Source organism: Petaurus breviceps, unplaced genomic scaffold (assembly GCF_028583685.1).
Source record: "Petaurus breviceps papuanus isolate PSGF00001 unplaced genomic scaffold, PetGlider_PUasm1.0 688, whole genome shotgun sequence".
NCBI classification, from domain to species: Eukaryota; Metazoa; Chordata; class Mammalia; order Diprotodontia; family Petauridae; genus Petaurus; species Petaurus breviceps.
In genome coordinates this window covers 17,810,342-17,824,066 of record NW_027186457.1, presented here as the reverse complement: position 1 = coordinate 17,824,066, position 13,725 = coordinate 17,810,342, and the positions used below count along the sequence as shown (strand labels likewise).

The 13,725-nt window shown below is 36.4% G+C and overlaps 1 protein-coding gene and 1 long non-coding RNA gene across 3 annotated transcripts in view; one reads left to right on the top strand and one right to left on the bottom strand.

The window, feature by feature from the left end:
- Positions 1-5,327, top strand: part of LOC138174397 (phospholipid scramblase 1-like) — a 57,937-nt gene extending 52,610 nt beyond the window's left edge. For both annotated transcript variants that reach the window (XM_069104710.1, XM_069104709.1), the window contains 2 exons: positions 667-828; positions 4,221-5,327. In XM_069104710.1, coding sequence (XP_068960811.1) covers positions 667-828; positions 4,221-4,280 — 222 coding nt within the window. In that variant the 3' untranslated portion in view covers positions 4,281-5,327. The remainder of the gene's footprint in view (positions 1-666; positions 829-4,220) is intronic.
- The window catches only part of LOC138174398 (uncharacterized), a 115,986-nt gene that overhangs the window by 40,666 nt on the left and 61,595 nt on the right, over positions 1-13,725 (bottom strand). The gene's annotated exons all lie outside the window — the stretch shown is intronic.

Here is a 13,725-nt window from a genome sequence, read left to right as displayed (position 1 = left end):
CACAGGGAGAGAGGGTTTGATTTGGTGGTTGTTTAAAATAAATTTATGTTATCACTTCTTAGTTTAGGGAAATCCCAGAAGAAACTCCCTCTACCACGACATATCTGACCTGCTCTGCAATTTAGTAGTCATTTAGAATTGAAGAAATAGCTACCAATTTAGCTCCATATACTAAAGTATATAATACAACTGTCAAGGAACTCCAAAGAACAACAGGCATAATAGATGCTGTCACAAACATTTTGATCACAGGATGAGAGTAAGGGATTCATGTGTATGAATAGCCACAGTGTCCCACTTGTATTCTTGCTTGGTTGGGGGAAACTGTAGAAGGCCTCTGGCGTGTTTGGGTTTGGGAGTCACAAAGGATGGGCAGACATTGATTTGTAGTAAAGGAGCGAACTCTTAAATTTGATGAGATCATAGATTTGTTTGAGTATGCATGACAGGAACTCATTGAGTCAAGTCTGACTTTAGGCAGAAATATTCTTAGATAAAATTTTCAAATTTATGCATAAATTGCTTTCTCTATTAGCATGTACAAAACTGGTTTTTTTTTAATAATGGTGTCTGTATGACACCCTTTAATGTCATAAAAAGAAAATCTTTTCTCATTCTATGTTGAAGAAATGTTTGAGATTATAATTTATATTTTTCTTTCATTAGATAAAATCTCTTAATGAAGAGACAGTAGTTGGAAAAATTACAAAACAGTGGACAGGAATTATAAAAGAAGTATTCTCAGATACTGATAACTTTGCGATTCAGTTCCTGATAGACCTCGATGTGAAAGTGAAGGCTGTGATGTTGGGCGCTTGCTTCCTCATTGTAAGTACATGGTCAATAATTTTGTTTGCCTTATTCTAGCTTCACTAATAGAAAATAATCATATCCATGTCAAATGTGGAAATATATTGTACATGATTAAACATATGGAATGGATATTGTATTTGTTGTCTTCATGGAGGGAGGAGAGGGAGGGAGAGAATTTGGGACTAAAAAAATCAAGCTAATAAAAAGAAATAATCATATCAAATGATGCTTTTTAAAAAAATGCTCCTTTTAAAAATGAACGTGCTTTATACAAAAAAGCAATCCATCCCACCCACAAACGATGTAATTCTGGATAGTCTTTAGATTTCAAGACCTAGGATAACAGAGGAGGCCCTTCTAGTCCAGACTGACCCAAGCAGGCCTAGTTTGACCTAGTCTAGAAAGACTCTTGCTGGTTTCTATTTTTATTCCCTCCAACTCCAAGCACTCAGGACCCAGACCTTGGAAAATACCCATGAAACAACATTGGTTCAAACCAAGTGAAGTGGGGCTCCTTGGGCATAATTGAGGATCATTACTTTGTGTCTTCACCATCCTCCCCCAATATAAAATTTAACTGAATCTCAGAAGGATTTCAAACTTGGATTTTTTTATTCCAAATCCAGAGTTATTTCTTTTATTTGGTTAGAAAAACACCTAAAAGTTATTTTCTTATATTCTTAATGAATTGTTTGTCTTTGACTGACCTATATGGGCTGTTCTGGTATAATTTCTTCTACTAATCCCTCTTGTAATATTTCTTCCCCAACACACACACACACACACACACACTTTTTTTTTCTTTCCTTTATGAAATGTGCTTGCTTCTCAGCATCCTTGCCCGTGGTACTAGGGGTTGGACAAGATAGCCTACAAATTTATGTCAATCTCTGTTTCTGTTATTCTATACAGTCATGAGAATCTGTTCAATACCCATCTAAAGAGAGAGGAAAAAACAAAACAAAATTAATAGGCAGTAGTACAGTGTTCCAAAATGATCCTTTAAAAATACAAGACGCTTTTTTTTCTTGTTGAGGTGGGGATTGGGGGAATGGACCTGTGATCTTATTGGTATTGGGAATCACCAATAAGAAAATGTTTCCTACCAATACAGATCAAAATGGCATCTGCTCTGCATTTTGTAGTGGTAGAGAATTCACTGGAATACTGACAGGTTGAGATGGGTAGGTTCACATAGCCAGTATGTGTCAACTCTAAGGTCATCTCTCCACTAAACCATCTTGTCTAAGACTGATGGTCTACTATCTTGTAGGGCCCTCAAGGAAAATAACAGTCATCAGGTTTTACTTATAGCTGGTTAAGATCTTACTAGAACCCTATCCCCAACTTTGAAGAAGAATGTAGTTGCTGAGACTAGAAGAACTGAATAAGGTTGAAGCTATGGTTCTTCAGCTCAGGCTGAAGGAAAGACAGAAACAGGTTTATACTGTTAACAATCCTTGAGCTATGCATCCTGAAGGGTTACTTCCCATGGATTTAGAATAGTAGGCAATCCTAGAGGCCGTCTAGTTGAACTTTCTCCCCATTTTACACATGAGAAAACTGAAATCTGGAGACTTTTAAGTTATTTGTTCAGAGTCAAACAGATGGCAGGCCTAGAATTTGAACCTAGGGTCTCTGACTCCAAATTCAACACTATTCCCAATGCACTGCTCTCTCTCACACTTTGAAAGAACAGAAGTTGGAAAGTGATAGTTTATTAATCTAACCAAGGGAAGGCTATAACCCAGAACCAATTTATATATTATCACTTTTATCTTAATGTCAAACATTATTTGCATACTGACTTCAAAACAAGCATTCTACATTTGAAACAGATTTGATATATCAGACTTGGTAGTAGTAGTAATGTCATGGTAGTAGTAAAAGATAAGGGAGCTAAACAGAATCTGAGAAGTAGAGGAAAGGGATTCAGGAGGAGGAAAGTAAGGGGGAAGGTCAATGGAAACCTTGAAGAAGTAATTAAATTCCCTCTTGACTGAGTAAAACAGTTTAAAGAGTGAACTCAATGTGAGAATGATATTCTACCTGTGGCCCAGCACCCCAAGGGCCAGGCATTGAAGAAAATATTTAATCTCAGATTGATGGTGAACCTCAAATTATCTCTCTGGTCTAGTTAGGCCTCCACTCTGGGGATCCTTTGTGAACTAAATATCATGCATTTCTAAATTCCCAATAATGTAGGTAAAAAGATCCCTCATTTCCCATATATTCAAGTGCAGGAAATCTTGCAATTTACTCCATAGAAAATGCCAAACAACAGAGAGAATTCATAGTAGCTGTAAGCTTCTCATGCCTTATGGTACTATCCCAAATTTGTTTCCTAGAAGGAAAACAAACTTGAGCTTGGTAGAGAGGTGATTTCTGCATGTATCAGCCTTATATCTCCAACTCACTCATAGTAGTAATAGAATGACTCACTACCTTGTGGTTTCTTCAGCCCTTGGATCATCCATTCAATCACCTCTCTAAGAGAAGGGTATAGTGTAAGAAATCGCCATCTCTTCTCTCTTGTAGGTTGGGTCATGTGATGAAGAAACAAACGTAAGTGCTGAAAGTCAGAAGGCTGGAAGTACAACCAGGGTAGAGAGAGGGATGTGCATAAAAAAAAAATAGACGTGCAGATATTTTATGTCTGGAACTTTGTTTTATTTGATAAATATAGTTAAATGTGCACTAGATGTAGAGATACATGTATATATACATATAGACACACACATATATATATATATAAAGATGCATGTGTGTGTGTCCCTGCAATTATTAAAAAGATTGTGCAATTCCTCGATTCAGTTTAGACTAGGACACAAATTCATCCTCTTAGTACTAGAACTCTTTCCAGACCAGGCAAAGAAATCCTGTCAATCCCCATATAGATAAATACAAAACAACTCATTTTATACCTGTATGCCTCATTCAATGTAGTCCATCATAGTATTTGGAATATTATATTTTTAGACAAAATAACAAGTTTATGTTATTATCCAGAAGAAAATATGTAGGAATATAATTTGGAAATTAATAACATTTATATAATACAAATATTGCTAAAATGTCACAGATATAGATTGGGTACAGTATTATTTTCCTTAATAAAGATGTGATGTTTTGTGCAAAGGATGATAATAGTCAAGTTAAGAAAAATAAAATGGTAGTACCTCTGATTTTAGCATTTTACCAGGACTTTTTCTTGTTGTCATTGTTGATTATAAATGTTAACCCTCCACAGGTTCCTATAAACATGAATACTAAAATTTTTGGCTATATTCAGTTTAGTTAAAGAGATTATGCTGTTTCTGGATTGTTTTATGCCTTGTGCCTAAAAACAGAACTTTGTTGAATTAAATTCTAAGTATAATTGCATATATTTTGGAATTTCATTCCAGGACTTCATGTTTTTTGAAAAGACTGGAGACTCTACATCAAGACTTGGAGTATGGCAATAATTGGATGGGTTTATCCTCAGTTTCATTTAAAGAAATTGTATTGGTATGTTTGAATTGGAAATGTAATGGGATTTTAAAATTTTAACTTAAAGTGCACTGATAATGGTGGGATATGTACAATAGTAAACAGCTTTATGCTATTTCTTTTTCAAATTATGGAATGTCTCCTTCCTTTGTTTCCTCATCTGTAAAATAATGGAGTTGGATTAGATTACCATTAAGGTCTGTTCCAGCTGTAGATTTATGAACCACTGATCATATCAGTTACTTACAAAAGTCTGATATATCAAATCTGTTTTGAATGTAGAATGTTTGTTTTAAGGACAGTGTGCAAGTAATGTTTGAAGTTTAGGTAAAAATGACTGTTCTGTAAAATGGTTCTGGGGTACATTTGTCTTTTTTTTCCAGGGAAAATTTTTTTCCCCAGTTTAACTTATAGTTAGCTAAAATTCATATATGTAATACATTTTGCAAGTTCTAATGTGATTTGAAAATATACCTAAATAAAATAATAGTAGCATCTACTGAAAAATAGAGAAAAAAAATTAAATCATCTGGTGGCTGAGATAGCTGTGCCTAATGAAACTTAGCCATTGTGACTGTGAGGATCTTTTCCAAAGGGGGAAAAAAAAACAAGAAATCACTTTATTTTTATGTATTTTATTACAGAGAGATAACTTTTATCTTGCTTATATAACTAATCATTGGGATCTCTTTGAAGGAAAGGGACACTCTTTTGTCTATTTTTTGGATCCCCAGCACTTAGTACAGTGCCTAGCACATAGTATGCGCTTAATAAATTATTGTTGACCTAATGAATGATAATAAAGAACAATGGGGTTGAGAAGGAAGTGTGGAGTCTGATCTGCTAGTTTTTCTCAACTGAGTGCTCATATTTAGATGTTCATTTCCTTGTAGCTACTGAAACTGTCATGCCATTCACTAGTATTTACTTGTAGCTCTGTGTTCAATTCATGTCAATTTTCTGTTCTGTGAATTAAACTGTAAAGATTTACTTAGATTAAATAAACGCCAACATATTCCATCTCTTAGAGTGTATGTGTATCTCTGTGTGTCTGAGTTATAAAAATCTTTTTATTTATTGCTTTTCTTTAAAAAGAAAAAGGCCATGGTGGATATTTATGCTACCAACTGAAGAAACTTCATCAACTCAAAAATTTAATTTGATTTTGTTATGAATGTGTTCAATTTATTTTCTTTTTTTCTCTTTTTTTCAATTTTCTTTTTTTTAATCGAATGCTTTATTAACTTCTAGTTTACATCATTCATTTCTGCAGGATTTTGAGTTACAAGTTTTCTCCCCTTTTTCCCCCCTACCCACCACCCCAAAATAGTGATCCCACTAGATATCCCCTCATCCAATCTTCTCTCTCCCATGTCTTCTCCCATACCCCCTCCGACTTTCTAGTACAGCATGGTGGATCTCTATGCCCCAGTGGCTGTATATCTTATTTCCCAGTTACATGTAAAATAGTATTAATAATAGTATATATATATATATATATATATTTTTTTAATTTTAAAACTTTGAATTACAGATTCATTTGCTTCCTTCCTTGTCACTCACCCTTCCTGGGAAGATAAGCAGTTCAGTATAGGTTGTACATGTGTGGCTAATGCAAAACAATAACATAAATGTACATAAATTGTAAAAGACCACCTATAAAAGACTAACTATAGCTCCCTCCCTCCTATCCCACCTCCTACTTGTTCTATTCTCTACTTTGATCCCATACCTTTTCAAAAGTGGGTGCTTCCAACTTCCCTCCCCCCCAGGCTGCTCTCCCTTCCATCATCCCCCCTCTCATCTCCTTTCCCTCCCTACTTTCCTGGAGGGTGAGATACCCTATTTAGTGTGTATTTCATTCGCTCCTCAAGCCAAATTCAATGGGAGCTTGACCCATTCCCTTTTGCCTTCCTATTCTTCCCCTCCATTGTAACCATTTTCCCTTGCCTCTTCTATATGAGATAGTTTACCCCATTCTGTCTCTCCCCATCTCCTCTCATTATATTCCTCTCTCACCTCTTAATTTCACCTTTTAAATATCGTCCCTTCCTGTTAAATTGGTCCTGTGCCCTCTATCTATGTATACCTGTAAATATATATACACACATTCACATATGTATTCATATATCCATATACCCTCATATATATTTTAATTTCTATGCCCTTCAACTACTGAGACAAGTTTCATAAGGTACAATTATTGTTTTTCCATGTAGGAATGTTAACAGTTCAACTTTGATAAGTTCCTTATGATTTCTTTTCCCTGTTTACCTTCTCATGCTTCTCTTGCTTCTTTTATCTGAATGGCAATTTTTCTATTCAACTCTGGTTTTTTCAGCAAGAATGCTTGTAAGTCCCCTCTTCCACTGAATGACCATATTTTCCACTGAAACGTGATACTCAGTTTTGCTGGGTAGGTGACTCTTGGTTTTAATCCCAGCTCCTTTGATTCCCGGGATATCATATCCCAAGCCCTTTAATCCCTCAGTGTAGAAGCTGCCAGATTCTGGGTTATCCTGATTGCATTTCCAACAATATTCAAATTGTTTCTTCTTGGCTGCTTGTAATATTCTCTCCTTAATCTGGGAATTCTGGAACCTGGCTATAATATTCCTAGGAATTTTCTTTTGGGGATCTTTTTTAGGAGGTGATCGGTGGATTCTTTCAACCTCTATTTTGCCCTCTGGTTCTAAAACATCAGGGCAGTTTTGTTTGAGAACTTCCTGGAGGATGATTTCTAGGTTCTTACTTTATCATGGCTTTCAGGTAGTCCAATAATTTTTAAATTATCTCTCCTGGATCTATTTTCCATGTTAGTGATTTATTTCAGTGAGATACTTCACATTGCCTTCTATTTTTTCATTTCTTTGGATCTGTTTAATAGTATCTTGATTTCTCATAAAGTCACTACCTTCCATTTCCTCTGATCTAATTCTGAAGAAATGATTCTCTTCAGTGAGCTTTTGATATTCTTTTTGCATCCGGCAAATTTGACTTTTTAAGGCATTCTTTTCCTCATTGTCTTTTTGAGCCTGTTTTGCCATTTGAGTCTATTTTTTAAGGTGTTATTATATTCAGTCAGGTTGTTAACTCTCATTTCATAATTTTCTTGCATCCTTATTTCTCTTCCCAATTTTTCCTCCACTTCTCTTATTTGGTTTTCAAAATCCTTATTAAGGTTCTCTATGGCTTGTAACCCGCTTGTATTTTTCTTGGAAGCTTTTGGTGCAGGAGTTCTGACTTTGCTGTCTTCCTCCCGTTCCATGCTTTGATCTTTTTTGTCCCTAAAATAGGAGTGTTGGGTTGCTCTGTTTACTTTGCTTCCCTCGTTTGCTCATGTTGCCAGTCAATTACTTGACTTTTGTGCTTTTTGCCACAGTAGGACTCTGCTACCAGACAGGTGGAGCTTCATACCAAATGCTGGGGTTTTCTCAGCTGCCAAAAGTATTAGTTGGGTGCCCTCTCTGAAGCCTCCACACACTCTGGCAAGCTGGTCACATACCCCAAGACCTCCACCCTAGACTACAATCTAGATCCAAAGCAGGTTAAAGCAAGAGCGATTACCATTCAGACTGATCACTTGGTCCCCCTACAATCTGCAGGCAAGGAGGTGAAGTTGCCTCATGGTAATGGGGCGGTGCTTCAGCGTCTTCTCTCCTTGGGGGCAAAGGCTGACTGCACTCCCAAACTACTGGATCCCAAGTTGTAATAGTAATGGCATTTAAAATTGCCCAGGACTTTTGAGACCTGCCACCCAGAGCTGCCAAGGGCTGAGGAGACATGGCTGTTATGCTGGTACTTTGTCTGTTTTGATGTTGTTTTGCCAGATTTGTCCACTGGTGAAGGACAGTGCTGTTGTTGCAGGAGTCTTGGAACCTTTCTGGTGGTTCAGAGCTACTGAGACTGTTCTGCAGACAGAGAGTGAATACTGTCCACTGGTGAAGGACAGTGCATTGTTGCAGAATTCTTGGAACCTTGCTGTTGGTTCCGAAGCCCTGAAGAAACATTTTCTTGTTGTATGTTTACAGAAATCCTGGAAGGGGGTTTTGCTAATGTTTTCAGGGGTCCTAGGACTGTTCTGCAGACAGAGGATGAATTAATGAAGAGACTGGCAATGTATCTTGTGGCCTTGCTAAGCTTTGCCTCCCCAGGAACAAAGATTGCTGAGAACTTGCCTCAAGTCAAGATGAAGAAAAGACCTCCATTTGGGTATTAAGTGCTGTGCTTAAACTTGATGTAACTCTGGGGTAGATTCAATTGTGATCCTGGGGTGGGGAACTTTTGACCTTTTTGTGTTCTAAGATTGAACAAATGAATGTACTTTACTTATGATTGGAAACTAATCTCCATTTGAGAAGAGGGGCTTTGTGATGGACTAAATGAAGGTACAGCCTAGGGGTTGAGTAGTATTTAGAACAGGGACTTTGTAATTGATTGAATGAATGTAAGGTCTTGGGATGGGGTAGTACTTGGAGATTACTGAATCCACTAAGTAAATGCTGTATTTTGAATGATGTCATATTTTGATCTTCTCTGTTCTTAATTTTTCACTGAATAAAATGGAGAGCATCTATGCTGGTATTCTGAACCTTGGGAAGTTGCCTTTGCTTGGCATTGCATTACACAAGTTCACACTGCACTGACCTCTCACTTTGTCCCTAGCATCTATGGGTCAATAATTCTGGAAACTGCCACAGGTGCTGTTCAACTGAAGCCCTCCACCTGGAGGCTGGTTGCGGCTGCCCTGAGGCTAAAACCACAGCCTCCCGTGTGGGGCTGGGGTTGGCTCCCAGAGCACTGTGCTGGTCCGGTCCCTTCCTGCCAGCCTTCTGGTCTGTCCTCAGCAGGAGGTTAGCTTCTCTGTGTCATTTTGTGAGTTCTGTAGCTCCAAAGTTTGTTCAGTCACCTTTTACATGAATTGGAGGAGGTGGAAGCCGGAGCCCCATGGAAGTCCTATTTCTTCTCTGCCATGTTGACTCTGCCCCCCTCCATTTGTTTTCATACTTGTCACTGTCTATTTGTCATTTCTATATTGCAAAGAAACTGGAGAGGAGATATTTTCTTTATTTAGTCAATGAAGTCAGCTATGGTGCCAAGAAAAGCTTTCAGGTTCATTCGGTCCTTTTGTCCTTCATTTTTCACATTTACTATCTATATACATCTTTCCTTCCCTCCCACTGCCCTACCCAATTACTCCTTTTCTTTTTCTAACTTGGATGAGTGCAGTTCTGCCATTAGAGAAAAAAACAGTTGGCCATAGAACAAGCCCATCTGAAAGGGAGATAGGTAAGTTAGGTTGAGGGTGAGGATGATGACTACTTTGGATCCCTTGGATGGACAATATTTGTGAAAGACAAATAAGAGATGGTTCCTGAGGGGGATTTGGGAAAGGATAAATAATATAAATAAAGTTGCAGAATACAAAATAAACCCACATAAATCATCAGCATTTCTACATATTGCCAACAAAGTCCAGCAGCAAGAGATGGAGAAATTCCATTTAACATAACTATAGACAATATAAAATAATTGAGAGTCTTATGTACCAAGACAAATCCACACAATTATTTTTCATCTTAATGCCTATCACATTGGAAGAAGAAATAGTCAAAAGTAGTTGGTGACTCTCATTACATCTATAGGTATAAATGTGCAGAGAAATATTCTCTATTGATACTGAAAGTGTGATGATCTTGATCTGCTTACTAGGCTACATCCTTTTCAGAATCTCCACTGGAATCTGGTCGCTCCATTATTTCTGTCTGATTGTGCTTGAGTAATAGGATTCTTGACTGCATTGCAAAGTTAAAAATAAATGATGCATTTTATCTCGTCTATTTACAGAAATTATCAAGAGTGGTCTGCATAAAGAATAAGAAATTCAAACGGTAATGAGGTTGATAGTTAAGTGATTAAAATGGATTGGCAAGTTGTAAACCAGTCAGTATCTCACAGAAATATCTTTAGAGGAGTGAACAAGAGAGAAGGACTTGGACAACTACTTATTTGATAAGAACATAGGAAGAAATTGGTTTTCTGCCTTGGTTCAGTACCTTCTGCTAATCACTGTGCTGTTCTAGTAACCAGTGTAAGCTTAGACTTCTTTCAAAATGTGGAGGTAATAGAAGACAATTTGAATAGTGTGAATAAGAGTGAAGGAAACTAGAAATATGTGGCTAATATGAATCCACCCTGGCAGATGTATGTCTAAAGTAACAACATATCATAGAAGGCTATACAGTTACTATGAATCCTACTCTATATTTTGAGAACAATCTGACTGAAGGCAACATGTTTCATCCATAGTGTTTTTCTTACAGTGATTGAAATATTTAGAATGGACAATATTCTGGGTTTTTGGAGGGAGAAGGGTTTTTTTATTGAATGGAAAATTTTTTAATTCTTAAAATTACACTTAGGTACATGGCACATACACAAAAATTGACCATGTACTAGGGAATAAAAACCTCATAATTCAGTTCGGAAAGACAAAAATACTAAATGCATCCTTCTCAGATCATGATGCAATAAAAATTGTACGTAATAAAGGGCCATGGAAATTGGGAACTAAATAATTTAATCCTAAGGAACGAGTGGGTCAAATAAGAAATTGTAGAAACAATCAGTAACTTCAAGAGAATGACAATAATGACACAACAAAACAAAACTTGTGGGATGCAGCAAAAGCAGTTCTAAGGGGAAGTTTTATATCTCTGAATGCATATGTGAATAAAATAGAGAAAATGGAGGTCAATAAATTGGGCATGCAACTGAAAAATCTAGAAAGAGAAATTCCATTTAAAGTTACTGTAGATATTATAAAATATTTGGGAATCTTCCTGCCAAAACAAAGCCAGGACCAACACAATTACAAAACACTTTGCACACAAATAAAGTCAGATCTAAATAATTGGAAAAACATCAGTTGCTCATGGATAGTTTGAGCTAATATAATAAAAATGAAAATTTTGCCTAAATTAATTTATATATTTAGTCTCATACCAATCAATTTACCCAAAAATATTTTATAGAGCTAGGAAAAATAGTAAAAAATGTCCTCTGGAATAAAAAAGGTCCAGAATATCAAATGAATCAATGAAAAGAAATGCTAGGGAAGGTGGCCTAGCAATACCAAATTTAATATGTATTATAAAGCAGCAGTCATCAAAACTACTTGGTACTGACTGAGGAATAGAGGAGTGGATCAGTGGAATAGATCAGGTACACAAGATACAGCAATCAATAACTATAGTAATCTACTGTTTGATAAGCCCAAAGACCCCAGCTGCAGGATAAGAACTCACTATTTGACAAAAAACTGCTGGGAAAACTGGAATATTGTATGGCAGAAACTGGGCATAGACCAATATCTTACACCATATACTGGAATGAAGTCTAAATGGGTCTATGATCTAGGTATAAAGGCTGATACTGTAAGCAATCTGGGAGAGCAAGGAATAGTTTACCTGTCAGATTTATGGAGAAGGTAAGATTTTATGACCAAACAAGAGGTAGAGAACATTAGGAAATGGATAATTCTTTTTTTTTATTTTTAATTTTATTTTTTAAAATTAATTTGTTTGTTTACTTTTAGTTTACAGGATTCAATTCCACAATTCCTTGAGTTTCACATTTTGTTCCCCTTCCTCCCCTCCCCCCTCCCCCCGGTTGCTTATAGTGAAGTACAGGATCTGTAAATACTTTAACATTATACATTCATCAGGTTATAAAGATGGGTTGTATCAGATGGAATGAAAAATGGTAAAGAAGACATAAAAACCAAACAAGAAAAGGAAAAAGATCAGGTAGTGTGCTTCCATCTGGATATAAACTCAGTTCTTTCTAGTTCTTTCTCTGGATGCACACATTTCTCTCCATCATCAGTCTTTTGGGATTGACTTATATCACTGCATTGCTGAGAAGAGTCCAGTCTATCAAAGTTGGTCATCACACATACGTTGTGTCTGTAATTGTGTACAAATTTCTCCTGGTTCTACTCTTCTCACTCAGCATCAGTTCGTATAAGCCTCTCCAGGTAAATATGAAGTCTATCTGCTCCTCGTTTCTTATAGTGCAATAGTATTCCATAACATGCATATACCACAACTTGTGCAGCCATTCTCCAATTGATGGGCACCCCCTTAATTTCCAAATCTTTGCCAACACAAAAAGAGCTGCTATAAACATTTTTGTGCATTTTGTGGGTCTTCCTCCCACTTCCAGGATCTCTTTGGGATATAACCCTAGGAGTGGTATTGCAGGGTCAAAGGATATGAAAGTATTTATAGCCCTTTGGGCATAATTCCAGATTGCTCTCCAAAAAGGCTGGATTAGTTCACAACTCCACCAGCAATGCATCAGTGTTCCAATTTGCCCACATACTCTCCAGCATTTGTCATTTTCCTGTTTTTTCATCTTAGCCAATCTGACTGGTGAGATGTGGTACCTCAGATTTGTTTTGATTTGCATTTCTCTAATCAATAGTGATTTAGAGCATTTTTTCATGTGCTTATAGATATCTTTAATTTCTTTCTCTGAAAATTGCTTGTTCATATCCTTTGACCATTTATCAATTGGGGAATGACTTGTATTCTTATAAATTTGACTCAATTCTCTGTATATTTTAGAAATGAGTCCTTTGTCAGAGACATAGGTTGTAAAGATTCTTTCCCAATTTCCCACCTCCCCCTTAATCTTGGTTACATTGGCTTTGTATGTACAGAAGCTTTACAATTTCGTTTAGTCAAAATTATCCATTTTACATTTTATAATGTTCTCTAATTCTTGTTTAGTCATAAAGTCTTTCCCTCTCCACAAATCTGACAGGTAAACTATTCCTTGTTTTCTGAGACTGCTTGCAGTTTCAACCTTTATACCTAGATCATGCATCCATTTAGACTTGATTTTGGTATATGGTATTAGATGATTGTCTATGCCCAGTTTCTGCCATACTATATTCAGGTTTTCCCAGCAGTTTTTGTCAAATAGTGAGTTCTTATCCCCAAAACTAGGGTCTTAGGGTTTATCAAACAATAGATTACTATAGTCATTGACTTCTGAATCTCGTGTGCCTAATTTATTACATTGATCCACTCCTCTATTCCTCAGCCAGTACCAAGTAGTTTTATGACTGCTACTTTATAATACAGATTGAAATCTGGTATAGCTAGTCCACCTTCCCTAGCATTTCTTTTCATTAATTCCCTTGATATTCTGGACCGTTTATTCTTCCAAATGAATTTTGTTACTATTTTTTCTACCTCTATAAAATAGTTTTTTGGTAAATTAATTGGTATGGCAATAAATACATAATTTAATTTAGGTAAAATTGTCATTTTTATTATATTAGCTCAACCCAGCCACAAGCAATTGATATTTCTCCAATTAGTTAGATCTGACTTTATTTGTGTGAAAAGT